Genomic DNA, 26,537 nt, shown 5'->3' with positions numbered 1-26,537 from the left:
CACTTTAGGCCAGATATAGAAAAAAAAAAAAAAAAATCTAGTGAAGGGTTTATACTCTTTGATTTAGAGCCAGGGCCTTTCTGGGAACCAATTTGGAATAGAGACTAAATAGGTTCTTGTATTCACTAGGGTTCTCCAGAGGAATGAAAGCAAGAAGGGGTCCATGTACAGTATATACAGAGAGAGAAAGATTTATTGTAAAGAATTGGCTCACATGATTGTGGGGCTGGCAAGCCCAAAATCTACAGTCTGGGGACTTGGGGAAGAGGTCTGAAGGCCGAATTCCTCCTTCCTTGTATTTTTAAGGCCTTCAACTGACTGGATGAGGCCTCTTCCCGTTATGCAAGGTAATCTGCTTAATGCAGTTTGCCGATTTAAATATTAATCACATCTAAAAAAATACCTTCACAGCAACATCGAGAGTAATGTTTGGCCAAAAGAAAAAGAAGAAAAAGAAAAGAAAAAAGGATACCATAGCCCAGCCAAGTTGACACATAAAATCAACCATCACCATTTAAGTTACCTACTTGAATTCTGAGTGATCCCCACACTGAGCCAGAGGGCGTTAACCTCCCAGTAGTAAGGTCAAACCCCAACCCAATTAAATCAAATATCTGGGGGTGAGGCCCCCGGTGAAGGTATTGTTTGATGTTCCACAGGTTATTCCACAGTACACGCAAGGGTGAGTGTGGGGACAGAGCCCCAGAAAGCAGTTTCTAGGCTCTCGGCCTCATATGGAAAGGTGCTGGCTCAGGTAGTAAATGGCCATCAACTGTGATTGGATGGCCATCAGCTGTGGCTAGTTGGCCGTCAGCTGTAACCAGTAAGCCATTGGCTACTAATATAACTGCTGTGGCTACGCTAGCAGGAAAAATGAGGGCTAGCAAGAAGACGGTGCCTGGGCTGGCAAGCGCGGATTGCAGTTAGCATGGTGGAGTGCGGGTTGCGGATTGCAGAGAAATGGACAGCAGGTTGCAGACAGTGTGGCTCCTGCTTCCTGTGTCTCCAACCCAGCTGCCAGCGAGAATATAGTGGTATGACTCCCCCATCTATGGCTCCGTGGGTGTTCCTTTTTGGCCTCACCATATCCTGTCTTCTTACGTGGGGAGTGGGAGCAGAGACCCTGCAGGCTGCCCCGCACAACACCTGTGTTCTTGTGCAGGGAGTGGGAGCAGAGACCCCGCATGACACCCTGCACGACAAATGGCGCAGCGAGCAGGGTTCCCCGCACGAGTGAGAATCACGGTGGTAGAGCAGTGATTCTTCTATGGGTGGTTTCCAGACTAGCCACTTTCAACCTCCCCTGCAAACTTGCTAGAAATGTAAATTCTTTGCCCCCACTCCAGACTTACTAACATTCAGGACCACACCATTACACCTGCAGTCATTTTTCTCTAAACTACAAGGGTGGAGTATTAGTAAAGCCCTTTGGGTGAAAGAACACAGACCTTACTAAGATTTTCTTAATGGAGTGTTGGTTGGAAGTATACATACAAAACGAAGGGGGATCTTGACTGCATGGCCAGGCTTCATCAGACCAGGTATTTTTATTTTTTATTTTTTTTTATTGGGGTGACGATTGTTAGTAAAATTACATAGATTTCAGGTGTACAATTCTGTATTACATCATCTATAAATCCCATTGTGTGTTCACCACCCAGAGTCAGTTCTCCTTCCATCACCATATATTTTATCCCCCCTACCCTCATCTCCCACCCAGGTATTTTTATGTACAAATCTTGTAAGAGTAGCAGCTGCTGCCTCCCAGGGTTTAGGTATAGAACCCTAGCATTTCATTCCAGTGCCTTAGCCATGCTGTCATTTCATCTCTCTTTAGACAAACTCAATTTTCTCCTTTCCTTTCTGTTTAAATTCCTGAATCTGATTGGCTCAGTGAATCCCTTTAGTCATTTGGGCAATTTCCTTAATATTCACCCAACATACAAGCTTCTGGCCAAGATATATTTGCCTTCCTTGGGTCAGATCTCCCACAAAATCCAATCAGCTGGGAGCAAGGTAAAATGAAATGCAGTGTTAAGAACCTCCTAGGGCCATTTCTTTTAAAATGTCTGAGGAGCCCCCTAACATTGGCTATGGATGTCACACAGTGTGAGGCCTGGTGTGTTATAGATTTTTAGCTGTTCTCTGACCCTTACATTTATGTGTAGTTCTTTGATACAAAAAGACGTCAAGGAGAATATATGCATTTGTTCAACTCTACCATGTGGGGAGGAGTTGGAAACTTTTACTGAAAAACTTTGGAAATGTTTCCTTTTTATTTCAACATTTCCAATAGTTAAGTCTTCTTCTGGCCCACGTCAAGAACACCATGAGCCAAACTATTTTGGAAAAAAAAAAAAGTTGTTTTATTTGCTTGCCCCAAATTGTAGGGCCTATATTTTATGCAGAAATTCTCTTTGAGTAATCTCATTCTGTAAGCTATAAATGACTAGAAGCTCATTGGCATTTTTTAAAACTTCATTTACCAAAAAGAAAAAGTAAAAAAAAAAGCTCAAGTGATAGTTTTCTCCAGATCATTTCAGATTGGCCATCTAAGCTCTCTTTTCCTAAGTGACCTCATCTCAGCATAGTAGTATGCTGAACTGAAAAACAGGGAAAGTCCAATCCCAATCAAAAGACGAACCAACCTTGGAGAAGGCATGAGATTAAAACCTCAAAGATGCCACAATTCATGAAACATCTTTGAATCCTTTTACCTCTCTTAATCCCAAAATTAAATTTGTACTTTACCCAGAATCTTATAGGACCTGTTCACACGGTACCAGTATTGCTAACAGGTTGCTTTATTTATGCTACCAATAACCATTTTAACTTTTAAAATAACTGTAATACTATCTTGAAGTTCAAATCATACATTTCAACTACCAGAATATAATTAGAACAAATTTTATTTGGATTCATCAAATTGTTCAATGTTAACTGATTGTTGATAAAAAAAGGGACATTTACAGAGCTAGTATTTACATTTTGAATTGTTTCTGATGTCCTTTTAAAGACACTTTTCAAACTTGGTTTCTCTTGATAAGACAAAGACTGCAACCCTGAGCCAATGTCTGGTTTTTATCTCAGTAAAGTAAAATTTGTCCTGTCAAAATGTGCCTCTGAAAAGAAGTGGGTTAAAAAAAAAGTATCGTCCAGCATGTTTATTATGAAAATCAGGAGTCTAACTAAAACTTTTGTGTTTTCAGTTATGAGTTGCGGAAGTTGGGAGTTTGGGCAATTTTAGCAATGTTTGTAAACATTTTATTTTTAATAAGCCCATTTATTTCAAAACCATAGCCTAGGAAGATTATGGCAACTCTTTAATAAAACATATGTTTGCTTATAATGAGAAATGAGAAAACTGAAGTTTCTAATCATTGCTTCACAAAGAAATTATTCCCTCATGGTTTCAAGAGGGAAAAAACAATACATTTTAGTTGTGCTACTTCATAGGACTATAGTAAAATATTTTCAAATTGCATTTAAAGATGTCGTATTACTAACCCAACAGAGTTAATAATCTGCTTTATCTGGTAAATATCCTTCATTTTCTACAAATTAAATTTGGGAAAAACGAGTCAATTCTCACAATCCCATCACAAATAATCTGCAAGTTGGGATACATCCTCTAGAGAAGTCTATTGCACTGTTCAAACTAAATGTTCAATGAAGTGTTTAATTAAAACAAAACAAAAAACATAGGTAAAAGCTTATTTCTCCAAGTCTCTCACCTTTATAAAAATAAATGTAAAGAAACCCAAAAGTGCCTATTTTCATATCCTCACTCATATTCTTTAAAAACTTAACATGGTTTGACTACTGCTGGGCAAGCCCTAAGAATGCTAAAAAGTGAACCCTTTCTACATTGAGGATTTTTTTTAAATATCCCACTTCAATGTAATTACCAGTGTGCAGTGGTGTCGATGTGATGAGATTAAGCATTAAGTAGTAGTAGCAGCAGTGTAGAAGCTACCAGCAGATGTCAGCAAAAACTAAGACTGTGTCCCATGAATTTCTACAAGGATGTTAAGCTATTTCCAGCAGGGTAACAGTGAAATAGAAAATCTCTAATTACCAAAGTTTAGTCACGTGAAGAAACCTCAGTTTTCTACAGTTACTTAACTTGTAAATTACCTTTTTGGAGGTGATAGGGGTGAGAATAAGAGGTTACAGTGGGATCTCCTTTTTCAGGGTAGAAAGAGCTTGCTTTCAACGAACTGAACTGCTCCAATTTTGTTCAACAAAAACCATCTTCAACGCTGTATTACAAACCAAACTACACTTGTTATCCTTGCTTAAAAAAAAGATCACCTGGTTTACAGAATATTTTATTTTACTCAGGCGCTCCAATACATGTTTAGGGATTCTGAACATGAAGGACACAAATGTGTTTTTCTGGGGAGAGAGTTCATAGCTTTCATCAGCTTCTCACAGGGGTCTCTGACCTCCGAAAAGTTAAGAACCATGCTAAAACTTACTAAAGTTATATTCTCTGTATTAATAAATCACTCTATATGTGTATGTGTCTATGTATGTTTCAAAATACATCTGCTAAAAATTACTTAGTTGAATCTATGCCAGGAAAGCAGTTTTGGAATAGGCTGCCAAGGCTGCACAACAGCTTGTTATACAGAACTAGATATAATATTTTAAAAATAGGAGACTCTCACATATACTGTTCCAAAGGGAAATAGCCATTTTCTTATATTTGTAAAAGGCAGATAGGAAAAAGATCACATGGGATTCCATTTATTTTATTCAAATATATACATGTATTTTTATTTTAACATTTGTGACCAACATTGTGTGAGACCAAAGTTGTGACTTTACATTAACTTCACCAGGAGCCACATATAGCAGAAGTGTTTATAGAACTTTTATTTATATTTTTAGATAAAGAGCATTCTAAAATAATTTAGCCACCTTGAGTCACATGTAAAATATAAAAAGGAAGTAGACGATTTCGTTGTATTCTGTATTTCTGAAATTTTATATTAAAAACAGCAAGTAGACTTGTGATACAAATTTTCCAAAAGTTTTTATTACAGCCTACTCTAAATCAGATATAACTTTCTTTGTAAACGTTTTGCATGCTGTTTGCTCTCCTAAATAGGCATAATGAACAAATATTAGCAAAACTGTTCAAGAAATTTTACCTTGAAAAACTTACTATCTTTTAAAAATAACAGAAATGTTCTACTGAGGAATGATGAAATATCACAATTGTAAAGCCATTTATTCCATTGAAAAGATATTCCTGTTTTAAACAAAAAATCAAATTTTAATTTGTCCCTATGAATAGCCTAATAAATATACTAAATCATACTTAAAAGCAACAAAAATGATAGGATCAAAAAATTAGAGTCTGTATCCTTTATAAAAAAATATTTAATTCACACACAAAAAAATCTAGCATCAGATTTAAGCATATAATGCTAAAATATTCTTTTTGCCAGTGCTTTGGAATTGATTAAATGTACTTCTGATAACTAGGTCAGTGAACAATTATAACTTAAAACTGACATTTAATTCTGTGGTTGAAAATGGCATTCTATCAAAGTAAAACCAATCACTTTAAAGAGACAGCAAAAGTGTACAGAAATAAAAATAAACCTCTATTGGTCAATTCAATAAAACTGGCTGTATAAATTTATAGTTTCAATAGCTACAAAAATATTTCAAATTGTTTAAAGCTCATTTGATTAAAGTACTATATTTAAGGAAGACAAAAAAACTAGCTGATGAAAGATTTTAGACAGAATGACAGGTAGCTGTCTTAAAAAAAGAAAGCAAAGAAGTTATCAGTCACTCCCAGCCTCCAAACAGCATCCAAATTCCAACATCAAGTTTCAATCACTTTCCAAATAATTTATAGTCTCAACCAGTGTTTCTCCCCCTTTTTAAAAATTATCCAAATAATTTAGTCTCAACCAGTGTTTCTCCACCTTTTAAAAAAATTATTACCTTTTTTAAGAGCCTTTTTTAGACCATTTAATCCTAATCAACACCCTATAAGATTTTAATGCCAAGGAATTAATGTATATCTGTTCATGTATTGTATGTACTCATATATTCATGCTTTATACATAGAAATAAGATTTCTGTCACCAAGAACACAATTTCACCAAAAATGCCTGGTCTAAACAATGAAAGATTTATAGTACACCATACTAATAACTGATTTAAAGTTTAAGTGGGGAGACAAAAATAGCATATTTTAGCACTTAAGATATGTAGATTATTCCCCAAATAGTTTACCAACCAACCACTTACTTGTATCAAAATTAATTTTCCCTGAAGTAGGCACTGTTCTTAGCTACAGGCAGCCCTTGCCTTGCACAATAGTGTGGGACCATAAAAAATGGCCAAGCAATCTTTCTTAATAATCAATGGGGAAAATTATGCTTGTTCTACGAGTTTTAAAAATCTAGTCAAAATATTAAAAACTGTCAGTAAATAAAAAATTATAAAAGTATTTAGTACACTGTAATTTAAAATATTAGAAACACTGGGAATCAGTGTTATTTGACTGCAAAACAACTAATCAAGTGTAATTTGAACAATGTTTGCCTTTTTTTGTCAAATAACTTATTTGGGTAAGCATCTCTTCCATACCATGGCAAAATGACATAATCCTTTAAGTCTGGATTGTTTCCACTATTTCATCATTTGTACTTTGAATGTTGTGAAATATTTCTGTGATTTCCTTTAATGTGAAGTTTTACCATCACTTCCTCAGCCACTTTTCCCCATCTAGGCTGGTAAGCTGCCTCCACTAAGCGCCTCGGGCTATGTCTGTAGAGGCTCCAGAAAGGCGCAGGGTCAATATTCCCACGCTCAGCAGTTTCTTCTACAGCTCCATTAATGTTCAATTCATTAAAATCTCACTTCTAGCATATAATTTTTCATTTTTTCGCTGCAATCTCATCTTTGTTGGCCAATTCTTTTCACTGTTTATAAAATGTAAGTGCATAGTTTGCTGTGAGTGAACTGATTAATAGATGTGCAGTGACCAATCAGTAGCAGAATTTGAGAGAAGTAACGTGATTGGTCACTGAGCATGAAATACATCTGTTACTCACATAGTGACTTGTGGACCAAAGAGCTAGCAGGGAAATTTACACTTGGTGTAATTACTCAGTTAATATACCGTGGTAAGTAAAATTTGAACTGTGCTGTTAGGGAACTGGTGTGAACTAAATCACTGTCATCGAAATGTGTGGATGTGGGAATTGTGCAAATCGAGGACTGCCTATACCCTACTTGCTTACAATGACCCAGACAGGCTTTGAGCTGACTGCTGAGTAATGGACCATCTATATTTACATCAAACCATGACTAGTAAAGCACCCTAAATGCAGTATTAGTGCATGGTGAGTCCATGTTGAGGTGTATTTCAAATTTCTGTCATTTGGCAATCAACTTTAAAATGTACCTCAAAATGACAGAATTTTAGAAACAGAGAAAGGACCTTTAAATATCCTACATCTGATACCACAAATTATCCAGCATGTTTATTATGAATGATTTCTCCTCCTTCGATTTCAATCTGCTCGTACAGCCACTTGCGGTCACAGCGACACTCAGCCCCACACTTGGTAGAACCACAGGCAGGACACGCATAGAAGCATCCTAAGCAGTCTTCATCAAGGCAGTCGCAGAGGTCCATCCCGCTGAAAATGAGGAGGCCCTGGCTATCATAGACCTTACTCTTTGCTGGTATCACTTGTCTGTAAAGTAAACACAAGGTGAATTACACCTCACAAATATAGCATTTTGAATATTTGATTGAAAATAATGAAAAAAAATTAAGAAGATAAAATATATTGAATGCAGGATGAAATCCTGCCAAATTGGATTTCACCAGACTCAAGGCTACTCTACAGTTAGTACTCCATCGTTAGAAGAGACCTCACCCTAAAGTGTTGAGACAAATACAAAAAGCCTGAATATGCCTCTCAAAGTCCATTTAAAAATCAACTCAGCAAAGGAATGGACAAGAACTTTGTCCAAAAAATAAGTATATTATCTGTTGAAAGTATCTTCCCCTTACCTTAAAAAAAACAAAAAAACAAAAACCAAAAACGAACGGCTAGTTAAGAGGTATGTTTTATTGGCTACCAATCTCTTTACTGCTTTGTGAACATACTTTTATTTTTATTACAGTATCTATCCTATTGGCTTTTATACTGCAATTAACCTATTTCTTGTTCTTTAACGAACTCTAGCAAATCTGGTCTAAAAATACTTAAGTGACTCAACTGAAAACCTTAACAGATGGAATAAACGACATATGTAGAAAATATTGAGTGATCATACTAACATTTCTTTGTCAATTTATATTTTAGAAATGCTTAACACGTTGCGTACGGATCACGAGAATCTTCGTTTCTTCTGAGCCATGCGTTAAGGACGGATAACGAGAATTTCAAAAGATTGGGCAGAGAGCAGTGAGAGGCCAAGACAGGGAGGTGAGACGAGTGGCAACAGGGAACCAGCTGTGAAAGTGCCTACGCAGCAGGCCCCCAAGGAAGACAATCCGGCCAGGCTCTCGGGAGATTTTGCCACGCATCATCTGGAGCCCATAGTGGGAAGAGGAAAGAAAAAATATCACACACGAGTGTGTAAAGTGTGCGCATCAAAAAAAGTGAGAAGTGAAACTCGGTACATATGCAATTTTTGCCGTGTCCCACTGCACAAAGGAAGCTGCTTTCTGCAGTATCACACCAGGAGGGATTACTAACATCATAGGTGAGTAAATCCTAAAAAATTCCATAGAAAAATAATAAATGACATAGAAGCATTTACGCTTTAAACAGAAGAGTGCATTTTAAAGTAGTTTCTTTTAAAAACCTGCCGGAACAGAGGGGTATGAGGGATTTAAACCCCGCCATACGCAACATGTTAATTTAAAGTCATATTCTAAACAATTTAGTTTTCTCATTTTTTCTCTTGACTGTACAATAACTATTTCTATTTCATACCTATAAAAATTAAAAAGCAACCTTGCATTCTCATAAAATTCACTTTTTAGCTACTACTCATAGAGCAGAGATATACCAATTACAGAATGTTAGTATTTTTCAAAAAGTTCAATTGCTTTAATTCTAAGTTGTTTGAATTATTTTAATTCTCATGACAAAATTCTCTCTAATTCTTACTCACTTCATTGATATTTTCTTAGAAACAAATTTTTAGAGTTGAAAAAGATTCCTTAATTTTTTTATGAGGTTCTCATAAAAAGGGTTTCTTACCAATTTCAGATTATGTAGTTTAAAATATTTACCCAGAAAATCCAAAACTTAAGAGAAATATAGGGGTACAATACAGATGTGAAGCAGCAAGTTAACATATGTCTTAAGTAACTAATAGCCTACCTGTCTGAACCAGCAGATGCATTCTTTGTAAGCCTTCTTTTTTCTCTTTTACCAGTTTCTGGAGCAAATTCAGTTTGCTTTCCTGGGTTTGCAAACTGTAATGACCTCAAAGCTTTAGCAGTTCTTCCCTGAAGAAAGGTAAACAAATTATCAACTCAAATCTTGACATTAGGTCATATTAATATTTCACTTAGTGCCAATCCAGATTATCCTTGAAGGTTCCAGACAATCTGGAACTCACAAAAAAGACATTTTAGAGCCCAACTGCAACAAAATTTACACAGCCCTCCACTGTATTCAAAGTTTGTTGGTTAATTTACTTAATATTTTCATTATCCAATTTTAGTCTCTGGCATCTGGAGGACAGGATGACAAGCAGGGTGAAAACTGCAATGGAGGCTTCCAACAGGGAGAGAAGTTGGAAAAACTGCTTTATAACCCAGGGGCATAGAACTGAAGTTCCTAATAATGAGCCTGAGTCCTTAACAGGATTCTATTATATTATTACTACATATGTTTTCAAAAGCAAGAAGTAACATGGTTTCAAGTCCTGAAATATATTACAATCTTTTTTCAAAAGCTTTAGTAAAACAAAATTTTGATGGTTAAGAGTTAAAGTTTGTTACTTGGGGGAGAAAAGCTTTATGTGATACATTCCACAAGAATGCATAAAGTGGAAAAGACATCTTAAGGGACAGTAGCGAGTACCTAGTGTGAACTGCCAGATTACAGTGGGTCTTGGAGATGTCCCTGAGGGGAGAACAAAAGGAAATCACTGCATGTAATTTGAATTTTTAATTATCTTTTAATTTGGTTTAATATAATGAAAGGGCAAATTGAGAAAAATATCCCAGCAGCAATAATTATAAATTGGTTTTAAGCAGAAATTTTGAGAAGGGCTCCTTTTTACATACTTGTCCTTGTTCTACACCAAAGATTGCTTTATGAAACCTTAAATTGTTCTGATATGGTTAAATAATTTGAATGTAGGCATGTGAATAAGGAAGAGTTATAAACTATTTAATTCTTACACGGTACAAATGTATGCTTTTTGACCATAGGGAATCCTAAAATTAGCCTTAACCATACCAAGTAAAATTTCAGAGCCAGAAGCAAAGGAAACTCACAGGCATCTTAAACACCTAAACAAGAATGAGATAATGCCAAAGGAAAAAAAATAAGAAACAACTATTTCAAGTCACTTCTCTCATGTTCCTTTTAAAGCAGTAATCTTCAAGTCCTACATAAAAAGGGGAATTAATCCTGCTATACATAGACCCTTGCTGGCTGGCATGTCCCACTGTGTTACTTTGGTATCAAAAGAAACAAAGATAGTTAAGTCCTGGCTTTGCCAGAATGTTCTAAAAGCCACTCTTGATGTCTTAGCCCTACAAGTTACAGCTTGAGTGTTGGGCATATTATGTTATTCTGTTACTAAGCCTACTTTCTTTATCATCCAATCTGGGTATATGGAAACATTTAGAAACATTTATTTTCACCTCCCCAACTTTATATTAGCTGCATGCTAATTAGTATAATAAATAATAAGTAAATATGATTTCCTCTGAGTTAAGCAAAACCCCACGTTGCAGAAGTAGCAGAGCAGGGAAACGACTACCATACACACATCTGAGTCAGGTTTTCTCCTCTGCCGGTCTTCAGAGTCAACATCCACACTTCCATTAATGATCTGCGTACATTTGGGACAAAGCTTCCAACCAGGTACCAGCTGTCTGCCAAATTTTGCGCTCAGAAAAGTGGCATCATCTAAGTCAATTACATGCAAATTTTTTTTGGCTAGTTTTTTGTGTATGTTAAATGGGTCACAACATGACTTCTGCAAATCCTCAAATCTCTCAATGTAAATTTTTGCATGATGAAAGCAAATTGTATTGTTCCCAGAAAGTGTCATTCCAGTCCTCAGTTGAAGTAAAAGCATATCATTTGATGACAATTCTTGCAAAGTCTTGAAACCTGTATGACGAGTATAGTAGGTTTTATGGCACTCGTTTGTGGTACGAAGCTGGACTCCAACTGAACATGGATCCATCATTCTTGATTCCAGCAAATTTCCCGTTTGATTTCGTCTAGCAATCGCTAATAAGTCACATGGTTATCCCCCTAGAGAAAACATTAAAGTCAGATTTGTATGATTTGTATCACAAACTTTTTATCTGGGAAACTGAGAAAGCATTTGATAAAATTCAATGCCTGCTTAACAGAAAGAAAACTCTTAGCAAGCAAGGAATAGAGAGATATCTACTAAAAACCTACACAATGAACATTATTCCCTGTAAAGTTAGAACTACACAATACCTGCTATCACAGCTTCCATTTAATACCACATTGAAAAGTGTAAGAATTAAAAAGAAAGTAACAAGAAATATCACTCGAAGATGATATAAATATCTACATGGAAAATACAAGTTTAGCAGACAAACTATTAGAACTAGCAAGATAATTCAACAAGGATACTGAAAACCGAAAACACTTTAGGTATCTTACAAAATACATAAATTTTACAAAAGACATGTAAGACTTTTATGGATAAAATGGTCAAACCAGAAAAGCAAAAAAAATACTTTTAATAAATGTAGAAGTATGTCTTTGGAAGTCTAACAACAGTAAATATGTCAATTCTCCAGGATTTATCTATAAATCCACTTACAATCAAAATACCATCAGATATTCCACCCACTCCCCCCTGGAATTTAGCAATCTGGTTATATGGAACAGTACAGGTCCAAGTAAACCTAGATAATCATGAGGAAAACAAAGTATTGTTTTTACTGTAAAGCTATTGTAAGTAAAACTGTAGTAGTGGCATAACACAGACAAATAGATCCATGAAAAGATGCAGGTGTATGACATACGGTATTATAGATCAATGGGCATTACACATTAATGAGAGGAGGATTTAATAAAAGATGCTTGGAAAATTGCCTAACTATGTGAGAAAAGGCAGAATAAGATTTCTTTCTGACAAACAAAAATCAATTCCAGATGGATTAAAGAATTAAACATGAAAAGAAAAACTAACAGTGTTTACAAAAAAAAAAAAAATAGAAGACTTTGTGACACTGGGGTAGAGAAGAATTTCTCAAATAAGAAAGCACTTATCAGATGAAAAGATGCATACATTTCACAATATGTCAAAATTAAACATTTCGGGCCGGCCCGGTGGCTCAGGCGGTTAGAGCTCCATGCTCCTAACTTCGAAGGCTGCCGGTTCGATTCCCATATGGGCCAGTGGGCTCTCAACCACAAGGTTGCCAGTTCGATTCCTCGACTCCCGCAAGTGATGGTGGGCAGCGCACCCTGCAACTAAAATTGAACACGGCACCTTGAGCTGAGCTGCTGCTGAGCTCCAGGATGGCTCAGTTGTTGGAACACATCCTCTCAACCACAAGGTTGCCAGTTTCGACTCCCGCCAAGGGATGGTGGGCTGTGCCCCCTGCAACTAGCAACGGCAACCTGGACCTGGAGCTGAGCTGCGCCCTCCACAACTAAGACAGAAAAGACAACAACTTGACTTGGGAAAAAGTCCTGAAGTACACACTGTTCCCCCAATAAAGTCCTGTTCCTCTCCCCCAATAAAACCTTAAAAAAAAAAAGAAAATTAAACATTTCTATATAACTCTAAAGAAGAAAAACAAAAGCCACACTTGAAAGCTGTTGCTAGGATTATTACCCCAAATATATGAAAAAATCGTGACTTCTACAAATCAATTAGAAAATAACAAAGAACCCCTTAGAAAACTAAACAAATATTAAATAGGCAATTCATGGAGGAAAAAAACAAAATAGCCAATAAATGCATGCGAAGATGTTCAACCTCATAGTTATCAGGAAAATGCAAACCAAATGTCATTTCTCAGACATTAACTTGGCAAAAATTTAAAAATCTGACAACCCAGTGCTGGCTAAAATGTGGCCAACTTTTACATGCTTCTTAAAAATTGGTAGGAATGTAAATTGCTGCAACTGCTTTAGAGTGTTGTGGGCAATTTCTCCAAAACTGTACACCCCAGGACCTTGCACTTTTAGTTCTAGGTGTCTGTATTAGAGAAATATATGTCACATAGGAGCACAAGTTATATATACAAAGACATTTAGTATTCACAGTTTTTGACAGTGAAAAACTGGAAATAACCTAATTGCAAAGGACAAGAAATTGTTGAATAAACTGCATGAATTACCTGTATCAACTTGGATAAATCTCAAAGACAATCTATGAAAAACGCTGCAAAAGGATATACATACAGTGTATCATTTGTGTAACATTTTAAACACACTTAAAATAGTATATATTGTTTATGGATGAAAACATAAAATACATACTAAAATATACATGTGAGTAACAAACACCAAATTTGTGGATACTTCTAAGGAAGAAGAAACTTTTTTTTGAGATTTACAGAAGATAAGACTTGGTGGAATGTACACAAGTGTTTTACCACTTTCCATACTTTAAACTCCTTCATAACTATTTTTCAAAACAAATATAAAAACTTAGTTGAATTCTTAAGAGAAATTCGACAAATGCAAGTTACTAAGAAAACTGATGATGAAAATAGATACGAAAAATTGAAATCTAGGTGGTGGCGAGGTATTGAAAACTCTAGGATTCTGCAATCTTGCAAGTGTTTTTACAAGCTTTGCTCCATGTTCAAAAACTGGTTAGAAATCTTAAAGATACTTTCTGATGTGTTTTCTGCAGAGAGAAGTTGTAATCAGTAAAACTACATACAAAGAATAGACTGGCCTCATGTAATAAAAAAAATGGCCAATAAATATTTTAAGTTAAAATGCTAAATTTAAAAGTTAAAAACTACAATGAAAAGGTTACTGAACATTTTAACTTAAAACTTTTAAGCTGTTTAAAAGAGTATATTTATCTTCTTTTATTCTATTTTAACCAACTTTTAAAATTTAACTAAGTATAGGTCCCAATCACATCACATAAAATGGCTTGTATCATACAAATAGATTTTTTTTTTTTTTAAAGTGGGTTAAGGCAGTGATGGCTTCCAAGGCAGAGGGAGGAGTGTGTGTGGGGACCTAGGAAAGGCCCAGATGGCTCATGAGTTCTCTCCATGCTCCTTCTCTGCCTGGTGCAAAGGAGCCTAAGAATGAAGCCTTGGGGTGGGGGTGGGGCTGGGCAGGGAGAGGGGTGGAGGGGACTGAGTAAGGGGCATGCGTATCATACTCCTTCATTCCTCATTTCCGAAAGGCATGCTGGAAGTCAGTCATGCATCAGGCACTGGGTCTGAAACTCAGGAACAGACAGACAGGGCACCCAGAACCCACTGGGAGACAGGTCCCAAGAATAGAAGATGGAGAGTCCACAGGGAGGGGGGGATTGAGATGGGGGTGGCTGGAGAGGAGAAGGCTAAAACGTTGAGGACAGAAGTACACAGCAGCCCCCAATTTCCAAACTGGAACGTTAACAGGCCCACAGCACTTTGAGGCGGAGCTCCCTGATGTGAAATAGCCCAGACTTGGTGTCCAGACGCAGCGAGGAATCCAGACAGAGCACCAGCTTCTAAAAGCTCCCTAATCGTTGTTCTTGGCTACTGATCTGCAGGCTGTCATTGGAAAGCTTGTGTACATCACTCTGCCCCTGGCTTCGGGTCATCTCTGAGGTAGGCCCCTGTACTTAAATTGATGCAAAGACTAAAGGAGAGAAATGTGTAAGGACCACAGCCTCTCGCTCCTGCTAAATGCACTCACCTCTCCACCCTCGGGCCCTTGTCCATGCTGTTGCTGCCACATGCGGCCTTTCCAGAAGCCTTCTGTCTCATCCTACTGACATCCATTAAATGTCCCCTCCTTAGAGAGACAATCTGAGCCCCTATTTAAATAACCGCCCCACTGAGTCTCCATTCTATAACCGTGTGCATGACCTTCAGAGCACACCTCAGCCTTGCTATTCCTTTTCTCTGTCCCTTAGGCTTTGTCTGGATCCTTCTGTGTGTCTGTGTGTGTGTCCCTCTCTATGAAGCCAAAGACCGTGTCCACTGCTGAGCACCACTGTCCAGGCCTCCATAAACACTCAAAAAAAAAAGAAAAGAAAAAAGTGGGTTAAAATAAATTAAGGAGTGGAAAATTATGAAGCCAGAGATACTGATACACAACAACAAACCATGCTGTACTGTACCGTAGCAGATATGGGACCCAAATCTGGCTCCGACCTTTCTTAACAGTCAGTATGAAGAAAACTTGACTAATTATCCCCCACTATGGAAACTGCTAATGCTTATTAATGCAGTAGAGTCTTTATATTTGTAGGTTACTACAAATCAACTCTATCATCAATTTGTAGCAACTAATCTATAATTTTTGGAATGTAAGACTAGTTCTTAGTATTAAAAGACGAGCTACCCTGACCATATTTGATAAGAACAGCATCTTGTGACTTAGAAAATTTATTTTAGAAATTCTATCTGACAATAGTAATATTTTTACCCATTACAGAATTATTTTCCTTGGCTACTGGGGGTTCTGTTCCTTTAATCTTGGCTACATTACTATAGTTCACAAGAGTTTATAAGTAGACTATGTAAAGTGTGCCAGTGAAGTTCAATACCTATTTTTAAGCAATCTTAAGATTCTTTTGGGAACTTGGAAATATAATTGATTAACTCCTATTAACTCAGTGTTTCTAGTATTTACTTGGACATCTCCTATAGCTACCAACTCTTTAATTAATCTTAAACTACTATGAACCTGGACTCTTAGCTGGAAAGTACAGAGTTAAAATTGTTTTTCCTTCAAGTCACCCATAATGCTCTCAGTCTTTGAAAACATTCTCTCCTGGTAAACAGTGGCTTCCAAACATTTGGAGTTCTGGGCATACTTCTGAGTACTGTACTGTAATTTTTGGAGGAACCCTTAAAGGAATTATACTGCCTGAACAACTATTATACTATTTTCTAAGCATCTATCATCCCTTAGGTGTCACTGTGGGGTTAGAATTATTTACTACTGGAATTTCCGGATAAAATACAGAATGCTCAGTTAAATTTGAATTTTAGATAATGAAAAATAATTTTCATTTTAATTATGTCCCAAATATTGCTAAAAAGTAATTAGTTGTTTGTCGGAAATTCAATTTTAACTGGGCATCCTGTATTTTTATTTGCTAATTCTGGCAACCTCATTTACTATGCCTTTTTTGGTTTTTTTGTATCATCCAGTAAGCAAAGATCTTTCTTTGATGTCAGCTTCACATCATGCTCCACCTGTTGTTTAAAGAAAGCTGAACTCCCTATGAACAAATTATAGGACTGCTCAGTTTAAAATGAAACTGTCCTAAAACAATAGCAAAACGAAGTGCAGATTACTTTCTTCCCAAAAATTTTAGCGGACGTGTGGCAATAATATGTTCCAATATGTTGATTTCTCACTAATAGAGCGTTTTACTGTGTCAACAGTCTCCTATTAATTAGTGCGAAAAAGTAATACTAAGAAGAAGCTTAACCAAAAGAAAACTTTACAGAATTTTTAGGTCAACTCATGAGAGCAATTTCCTTTCATGAAAAGTGACTTTTTGGGGAAGCGGTGAAGTATAGGGTCTTATAATTTATAAAGCATTTTCTAGGTTATCTCTTATTTAATGAAAATAATTTCATCTACCTCTACTACGCAAATCAGCAGCTTTACTTATGGGCCCACACATACAAGTCAACTATTTCCAACTGTCAATTATTTTTTGTCTATTATCTTCAAATACTACCTACACTACATGTGATAGGAACTCACAGAAGGGTTAATGAGTCAACATGAGAGTCTCAATCCTCAAGAAGGCCCAGGCCCAACAAGAAAAGTAAAAAGAATTCGAAACAAAAATAGAGTCCATGGTACCATTTGACAGATTTATAGTAAGGGCCAGACCCAACGATATGCACACATATCATCTCATTAATCTTTACAACAACTTTGAGTTCCTATCATTCCCATTTACAGATGCAGAAACTTAAGTGTAGAGCTCCAGTTAAGAAGCCTAGCACAAGAGCTGATAATAGACACTCAAGAATTTGCTGAATTAAAAAAAAAAACACAAACTTACCGTAATTTCATTTTATGTAAAGAATCCCTGTTAATTTGGTCCGAATGACCGTGTTTCCCAGAAAATAAGACTGGCTCTTATATTAAGTTGTGCTCCAAAAGACGCATTAGGGCTTATGTTCAGGGGATGTCATCCTGAAAAATCATGTTAGGTCTTATTTTCGGGGAAACATGGGATTTACTCACCTAACGCACTCCCCTCAGATTTTTTAATGCTTTGTCCAGTGTACTTTCAGATCATTTTTGGAAAAATGTAAACCCCATTTGCAATTTCTCATTATTCCTTCAGTCCTTAAGAAAACTGAGGAGGGACTTCTTGTTGCCAGACCAAGAGGAATGAGCAAAGCTCTCCTCATTCTACCTTATTCTGGATGTGGCCAAAATTGTCAAACAATTACTTGTTCACACTACGGATGTTGAGTAAGTGACAGTGAGTGTGAAACTGAACCGTAACCATTATGTTGAAAACACTTTTACCTCTTCCTAGAAAATAAAGTCTGGGCTCTCCAGCATGGCGTGACTTGTTCCAAATGCCACATACTCCAGGTCACACTACAGTACCTGCAAGGTTCTTGTACACTGTCTGCCTTTACACTGTTCGCTTTGCTTAGAAAGCCCTCGTTTTTCGTGTGTCAGACAATGTGATCTTCACCTTCAAGACTGAGACAGTGTCTTCACCGATCTGCTGAGTCTGACCCAAATAGCGTTGTTATAGGTCCTCCTTCCTGTGTTCCCACACTTTCACTGTGAATTTAAAATCTTTATTATTTCTCAGCTGTGGGAAGACGGGAGCTATAGGGAGTTATTTTCTGTTATCACCCAAGTGAAACTGTAACTTTCCTTTCCAGAGCACTCATCACAGGCTGGTTACTTGTTAGTTTTTTCCATTACACATTAAGCTCTGTGAAGGCAATCACAGTGGGTCCAATATTGTAGCTTCTCTAGCACGATACTGACAGGAGATATTTCACAAAGTCTTTTAAACGAACACATGTTCAGAAACTGCCAGGATTTCACACCAAGAAGGCTGAATCTCTCTAAATCAATGTGATCAGGTCCCCAGGATCCTGCACTTATTCCCACCCCAACCATGTGGTGGTCACATGCACAACGGCCCTAGTTCACGGCTCTATCAAAATATTCAAGCCACCAGAGACGTCCAGGAAGCACCTACTATTTTCCTGGTACCGGAATAAAAGAACGAACACTCGGCCTCCGGCCTCAACCAAACATCCAGGGCTGGGAGGATTCTGATTACAAAAATAAAAACAAAATAGGAGAAAGAGAAGCTGTGCACGGAGTTCAAGGCCACAAGAGCCCTCATCGAAATAGTACACGCCTGTAAACCGTAACACTGAGAGTCCCGTGTGTCCGGAAGAAAAGACGACAGCCCGCGGACGCGACAGAAACTGTGCTGGGACTTGAAACTGGGGGTCGCGCGGTCCTCTGGGGGGCGAGAGGCTGCGGAGGCCCCAGCCAGCAGCTGAAAACCCCCTCACGTTTCCGGGCCTCCTCTCCCACTTCTCACCGGCCTCGGGAACTCGGCCTGTGCCTCTTCCTACCCAGGGACCCATCTCCACGCCCTCGCTCTTCCCAGAGCCTCCCCGCGGCCCTTCCCACCTTACCGTGAACTCTCTTCCGCTCGGGTTCGAGCACACCGGCATCCACGCACGGCGACTCCGCCGACCCGCTCTTCCCGCAGGTCCCCGCGCTACCACTGAGACGACGGCGAGCGAGGGCTAGAGAGGCTCAGCGCTACCATAAAGCGAGGCCTGGGAGCAGCCCAGAGCGGAACGGAGCCGGTCCGCCAACTAGGCGGAAAGGGCGGGGCCGCGTAAGTGGGCGAACGATTCTGTGTGAGGCAATAGTTGCGTCAGACGCTGAGTCGCTTTTGCAGTCTGTTCTGGGACGTTAGGGAAGTGCTTGGTCCCGGGGGCCATCTCTTATAAGAAACAGATTTGCCTGGCTTGGATTCTAATCGCAAATCTCTGTGCCTGTTCGTGATGCCACCTTTTTGCACCCCAGTCCTTCTAATGGCTGATGGAGCAGTGAATGAGTTAAAAGGATCTCAGAACAGACCTTTTATTCAAGGTCTCACCTTTGGTTGAATTGTTTTCTTTCAAGCGAATATATTCCAAAATGCATCTATTTTAAACTATGAAAAGAATTGCCATGCTTATTACTTCAAGTAAAATGTAGGCTCCAGGAAGATGCTTGTAAACTTTCTAAGAAATCATTGTCTTTCTTGTATCCCTATTGCCGGCCACAGTTTCGGTGCTCATTAATTTTTAGAGTGGGTTTTGTACGTCTAGACTCTGTGAGAGCTCAAGATCCCGTATACTGAAGGATCGCAGCCTTCAGCCTTGTCAGGGGGAGGGGGAAGGGAAAAGCCCCCCAAACTATTGTTTTTTAACCAACCAAGTAAAAACAATGTGAGACAGGGAAAGGCGGCCCACCAAGACCCAAGCTTGCTAGTAATACTGTCCACACTTAATGTAAGTTGTTTTCTGAAGTGAGCCTATGGTCCTTCCACCACCTCCATGCGTCTGTGCAACCAGGCAGGGTTTGGGAGCTCAGTAAATTCCACCAGTCTTAGAACTAGGGAATGGGAGAAAGGCAAAAACAAGGGATGATCCCCTCAACTCCGTCTGCAGGAGGTCACATTGCGTAGTTCTTCTAGTAGATAACTTTGTGGTTGACACTTTGCTAAGTAATGAAACAGAAGAGTGATATTTATCCTTGCTTTCAAAGAGCTCGTAGAGGAGAGAGAGAACAGAGAGGCGTAAACAGTTCATCATAGTCTGGTGTGATAAATGCCATAATGGAAACACAGGACATGAACAGCATAAAATGAGAGTTACTAAAGCAGGGTATTCTGAGAGGAGATGAATGCCTGACTTGAGCTGTCCTATGGAAAACTAACTTGAGGCCACGGTGGCCTCCAAGTAAACTGCTGGGCAAGCTGTCCGAGAGGTAATGAAACAGAAGGTTCACAGACCAAATTAAGATGCTTGAGTAACATGGTTGGTTGAATGAATTTTAATACCCAGTGAAAAGCAAGGGGAAAGAGTTGGAGAAAGTTGACACACTTAGGATAGGGTACAAGTAGAAAGGCAGTATCACCTGAATCAGGAGTTAAGCAATGTTCATGTGTTCAATCTGCCATACCAGCCTTTTCCACAGATGATATGCTTATGAGGACCAGAGTTCAGGTTACAGCAAGGAGGCCCACAGGTAGAAAGTGCTTTGGGCCAATAGTGCACACCTGCTCTGTTGGTTAGGCACAGAGAAACATGCCTGGCCACAACCAGAGCTTACTAATTAGCCTCAACAGACATGGCAGACATGGGTTTATTTGCTTTTCTTTCTTTCTTTTTTTTTTTTTTTTGTATAGAGCATGTATGAGACTGAACTAAATGTCACCTATGAATGGCTGATTTAGTGGTGACGTAGCTGTCATCCCAGAGATTGCGTAATTGTTCATAGCTTAGTTTTTCCATCCCTTTTTGACTATAAATGACCCTCTAGTTTATCATATTTTCAATTTATTTTAACTTTGGCATGCCTTATAGTTGACTCACTATGTATATTTAACACAATTCTGCCTATGTTTCGCAAAGTATGTGCTTACATTCTCTATATAAAACATCCTAGGCATTTTGCATTTATCTCATAAGCTGCTAGTGTGTTTAACACATTTTCTGACTAACACTTCTTATGACTGTCATCCATCCTTAAGAAAACTGTAAGGAATTCAGTATAGCTGGAGTGGGAAGCTGGAGAGGTAAGTAGAGAACAGATAATGCCCTTTTCATGCCATATTAGAGATACTGAATTTTATTCTGAAGTAAACTGTAAAACTAAGGAGTGTAGAGAATAGGGAAGAGGTACAGTACAGGGCAGAAGGGCCGAGTGGGATTTCTTGCCCTAATGCAGGTGATTAATAATGAGGGCCTATGTGGCTCTCAGTGGCTCTCTGGGGGGTGACAGGTGATTCCCCCACCCCAAGACATTTGGTAATATCTGGAGACATTTTTTGTTGTTTCAGCTAGAAGGTGCTGGTGATATCTAATGGGATGAGGACAGGAAAGCTGCTAAATATCCTACAATGCATAAGACAACCCCTCACAAAAGTATGATCTGGTTCAAACTTTCAGTAGTGCCAAGATTGAAAAACCTCAAACTAAGGGAATTAAGAAAGCATAGAGAGGAGAGAAGTTAAGCAAGCAGATTGAGTTGGATTTGGTAACTGATTAGATATGGGTGTGAGGAAAAAGGAGAGAATGATTTTAGGGTCCTAGCTTGGGTAGCTGGGAGCACGAAAGGAGAAATGGGTAGGGAGAATAGAAACAAGGAATTCAATGCTGGATATGTGAAGTCTAAGACATCCCAGTGAAGATTCACAGTAAGCAGTTGGAAAGAAGAGGCAGGAGATGAGAGGAATTTGAGCTGAAAATCAGAGTTTTGGTAAATGTTAGTACTAGATCAGAATCTCTATAGATAAATTCTAAGAATCTGCACTTTTGGCAAACAGTTAGGCAATTTTGCAGCATGCTTAAATTTGTAAACGATAGAGTTAGGTCTCAGAGGAGGAATCTGAGAAGGAGCAGACAGCGAGATAGCCAGAAAACTGGGAAAGAGCAGAATCCCACATACCAAGGAAGGAGAGAGTTGAAAGTAGGGTTCTATCAGCACAAGAAGTTGCTGTAGACTAGTACTGGCTATTAGACGTGTAATGAGAGTCACATACGTAGTTGTAAATTTTCTAGTAGCAGTACTAGAAAGGTAAAAAGAAATAGGTGAAATTAATTTTATACATATGTTTTGTTTAACCCAATTTATCTAAAACATGATTTTACCATGTAGTTAATATAAAATTGTTAATAAAGTATGTTATATCTTTTTTTTTTCACACTGTCTTAGAAATAGAGTGTGTATTTTATATCTCTAGTACCTCTCAATTTGGAGGTACACATTTCAGGTACTCAGTAACTACCTGTGGCTAGTGGTTACCACATTGGATAGCATAACCCTAACGTCAAGTAAGAAAAGCACTATAATGTATTCTTCAGCTATAGTAACAAGGTGGTAATAGATGATGTGATAAGAACTCTCTCAGTGAAGTGGAGGGTAGAAGCCAGAATATACTCAGTTAAGGAATGGGTATAAACAGTTACCAGAAAGAAAATTTTCAAGAAGCTTTACTGTTCACAACTCAGTTTTTTATGTAGGTTTTAACAATTACATGTGGACTTCTGCTTTTGCAGATTGACCTTCTCCTAGAAGCTGTTTTCAGATATGGGACAACAGGCAATACAGAATTGTGATCCCTGAGAGAAGAGAAACAAATAAGGTAAGTCCTACAGTGACTTCAGCTTACTGCCTGGAGCCAGTGTTCAGGGCGCAGAATGGGGGAGACCCTAAACAGGGACCAGTGGTTTCACTGAATGGAGGAGACAATTCACGGAAACTGATGGACAGATATCAGAGAGGAGGAAGTACAGTAGTGTTGGAGGTTTGTCCAGGTGTACCCTTCCCCTGTACCGTTGCTAAGTATTAATATTTATCTGTGCAATGGGAGGGTGAAACTCCAGGAGGCTTGGAAAAGAACCACAAAAAAGCAATATGCCAAACAATTTCTGATGCTGGGAATAGTTTGTGTTCTATCAGCCAGAGTAGAGAGATCTTGTAAAAAGCACTTTGTCTCTACCAATCAAAATAAAGAGTTGAAGCCTGGCCAGCAGGTGCTCTCTCCTCCCACCTCTCTCTCTCTTCTCCTCTCCTCTCCTCTCCTCCTCCCTCCCTCCCTCCCTCCCTCCTCTCTCTCTCTCTCTCTCTCTCTCTCTCTCTCTCTCTCTCTCTCTCCCCCTCCCTCCCTCCCTCCCTCCCTCCCCTTCAAGCCTCTCCATGTGGTCTCTCTGCTTAGGCTTCTTTGGTCTTTCTCACAGTATGGTGGCTGTAAGGGAGCTGGATTTATTACAAGGTGGCCCAGGGCTTGTGTTTCAGTAAGCAAGGTGGAAAGCTACTTTGCCTTTTATGACTTAACCCCTGGAGTCACTTCTACCTTGTTCTGTTGGTTATGTATGAGTCATTGGCCCAGATTCAAGGGGAGCGGACATAGCCTCCACCTTTTGATTGGAGAAATATAAAAAAATGTGCAGGTATGTTTTAAAAATGCATAAAATGCCATAGTCTAGTACCACATCTAATAACTACCATAATTTCAAAGTAGTGGTAAGTGATATTTTGATATCTGTAACAAAAAAAATCTGTGATTTCTATTGGTGACAAAGTTATAGGTACTGTAGACACAGTTATTAATACTGCAGCAGTGCTGAGAGCTACTGCTAATAATACTGCAATTTGTTACCTGCATTTGTAAGTCAATTAAATGCTCAATTTCAGTTAGAGGTTAGGGGAAATAAAGATATATGAAGTCAGAGACCATGAAGATGTAGAGACATAAATCCATGATGTGATAATTTCAATTTCTCTGCTAGTATCTAGGTGTCTTAGTGTGGGACCAGTACAGTCAGACAACGGAATTAATTCAAGGTAGAGGAATTGTCAGTCAGATGCATCAGAAAGACAAGAAAGTTTAGAATTTTGTGAAGGAAGTCACTGGATGGTAAGAGTTACAAGAAAAGATGCCAGGTTGGTTTGGTTTACTATAGTGTTCTCGCGGCCTACAGCTGTTAATTGAGTAAGTGGCATGGTTAAAGTGATAATCTGGAAACAAACAAACAACCAAAAAAAACATAAGTCAGAGAAAGCTGATTAGTTATCAGCATGTGAAGGAAACATGAGCTCTCAAAATCAAAATAGAAGGTAAGGATGGGAAGGCAGTGATCAGATTGGAAGAATAAAAAGTGGTGGTGAGAATGTAGAGCTGAAATTGAAGCTATCAGCTGGTGGGGCAGTTCCCTGTGAGGATAAATCTTGGCTTTACAAAAAAGACCCTTGGTGACGTCCAAAGGAACCAAGAATTAGGAAAAACATGGAACGTTAGCATGGAATGGGTTCCAAGTTTGGGAGGAGACGGTGTGGAGCGCTGAAAGGAGATTTGGGAAATGAAAGAGGATAGATTCTTAGTAATTGTTTTCTTTTTCTTTCTGTAAGCTTTCATGTTGAATTTAACATACCAAAAAAGTATGTAAGTTTTAAGTCTATAGCTCGTAAATTTTTATATCTGTGTCATGCAGGGTGTCATGTGGGGTCTCTGGTCCCACTCCCCACGTAAGAACACAGGACATGGTGAGGCCAAAAAGGAACACCCATGGAACCATAGGTAGGGAAGTCACACCACTATAGTCTCGCTGACGGCTGGGTTGGAGACATAGGAAGCAGGAGCCACACGATCCACAACCTGCCGTCCACTTCTCTCTGCCAACCCACCTCACTTGCTAGCTGCAATCTGCGCTTGCTAGCTCAGCCACCATCTTCTTGCTAGCCTCCATTTTCTGCTAGAGTAACCACATCAGTTATATTAGTGGCCAATGGCTCACTGGTGACAGCTCAGCTGACAGCCAACTAGCCACAGCTCATGGCCATCCAATCACAGTTGATGGCCATTTACTACCCGAGTGAGTACCTTTCCACATGAGGCTGAGAGCCTGGAAACTGCACTCCTGGCTCTGTCCCCACAATCTGTATAATCACTAACCAGATCAAGAAATTCCCAGTATCCCAGAAGCCTCCTTTATGCTGCGCCCCCTCCTCCCCAAGTTATGTCACCAAAGGCAACCACCATTATAACTTCTTTCACCATAGACTGGTTTTGCCTGTTTTTGAAATTTGGAATTGTACCATACATACTTCTTTGTGTCTGCCTTCTTGGGCTCAACATTATGTGTGTGAAATCTATCCATGTTTTGTGTAACAGTAGTTCTTTGTCATTGCCAAATTGTATTTCCATTACATGGAGGTGACATGTTTTATTTTATCCATTTCACTGTTGATGGACATTGGGTTGATTTCATCTTGTTTTCATTTCAGTTTATCTGGAGGGTGCATAAGTAATTGTTTCTTAAAGCTAAGTTGCTTCAATGTACTACTTGGGGCACAAAACTCTGAGTGGGCTCTGGAAGTAGATGTTTGGTCAAATCTCAGCTTCAGATCTTGGCTTGTTGGTAGCATAACCTATGGAAGTTACTTTAATTCTCTAAGCTTCAAATCTCTTCTATAAAATAGGGGTAAGCTCATCTGCCTTATAGTGTTGTGGGGAATAAATGAGTGTGTGTGTGGCAAGTGTGTGTGTGTGTGTGTGTGTGTGTGTGTGTGTGTGTGTGTGTGTGTGTGTGTGTGTGTGTGTGTGTGTGTGTGTATATATATATATATATATATATATATATATATATATATATTTATTTATTTATTTAAAGTAACCAGGTTAAGCCTAAGATGGAATTGCTAATGCTAAGCCCCGTGTCTGGAAACCAAAACTTAACTAATTTTCTGTGCTCCGCTCTCCCAAAAAGGAAGGCCTAGGTCAACCAATCAGTGCTTGACTGCTCAGCACAAGTTACCTAACTAGGCTCCAAGACTTCCCTTGCTCCACATAAGGAAAATGATCCTGCTTTACCCCATGAGCAAATAGGTGATATGACTTCCCTGTTCTTGCTCCCTTCTGCCTGTAAAAGCCTTTCATTTTGTACAGCTCCTCCGATCTCCTTTCTGTCTTTTGGATTGCATGCTGCCCGATTTATGAATTACCAAAGAAAGCCAATAAGATCTTTAAAATTTACTCAGTTGAATTTTAACATGTGTATGTATTAGCAAGAATTATTATAGCTATCAGTTATTGAGAGCTTAGCTATACGCCAGGTACTATGGTAGACACACACACACACACACACACACACACACCCCTCCTCTTGTGTTTCCCTTTACACTATATCTTCCTTTCCTTCTGACACCAGATGTGTGAGTTTTCCATACTCCAGGGAGTTCTGTGACACCAACTGTGTCCTACAATTTAACTCAATTCTGACACTGCCTACCTGGAGATAGGGTCAAATTCCACAGGTTAAGGGTTCAGTCCTACAAGACTGCCCCCTCTCCACTTCAGACTCCAATCATAAATCCAGG

At 38.7% G+C, this 26,537-nt stretch overlaps 1 protein-coding gene across 2 annotated transcripts; it reads right to left on the bottom strand.

Annotated features, from left to right (window-relative positions):
* Positions 1 to 4,741: 4,741 nt before the first annotated feature.
* On the bottom strand, positions 4,742 to 19,230 carry ARL14EP (ARF like GTPase 14 effector protein). 2 transcript variants are annotated; one of them, XM_074336161.1, is made up of 5 exons: positions 19,076 to 19,204; positions 12,520 to 12,704; positions 11,008 to 11,501; positions 9,381 to 9,508; positions 4,742 to 7,733 (listed from the first exon to the last, which is right to left on the bottom strand). In XM_074336161.1, the coding sequence occupies exons 3-5, from the start codon at positions 11,431 to 11,433 to the stop codon at positions 7,505 to 7,507; spliced, it is 783 nt and encodes a 260-aa protein (XP_074192262.1). In that variant the 5' UTR covers positions 11,434 to 11,501; positions 12,520 to 12,704; positions 19,076 to 19,204; the 3' UTR covers positions 4,742 to 7,504. The 2 variants fall into 2 exon arrangements, with proteins under 2 accessions (XP_074192262.1, XP_019594157.1); XM_019738598.2 differs by lacking the exon at positions 12,520 to 12,704 and having other exon boundaries at positions 19,076 to 19,230.
* Positions 19,231 to 26,537: the final 7,307 nt, after the last annotated feature.

The sequence above is a fragment of the Rhinolophus sinicus genome, linkage group LG06 (genome assembly GCF_036562045.2).
Source record: "Rhinolophus sinicus isolate RSC01 linkage group LG06, ASM3656204v1, whole genome shotgun sequence".
Lineage (NCBI taxonomy): Eukaryota > Metazoa > Chordata > Mammalia > Chiroptera > Rhinolophidae > Rhinolophus > Rhinolophus sinicus.
Note: the sequence above shows the minus strand (reverse complement) of the source record. Positions and strands in the feature narration are given on the sequence as shown.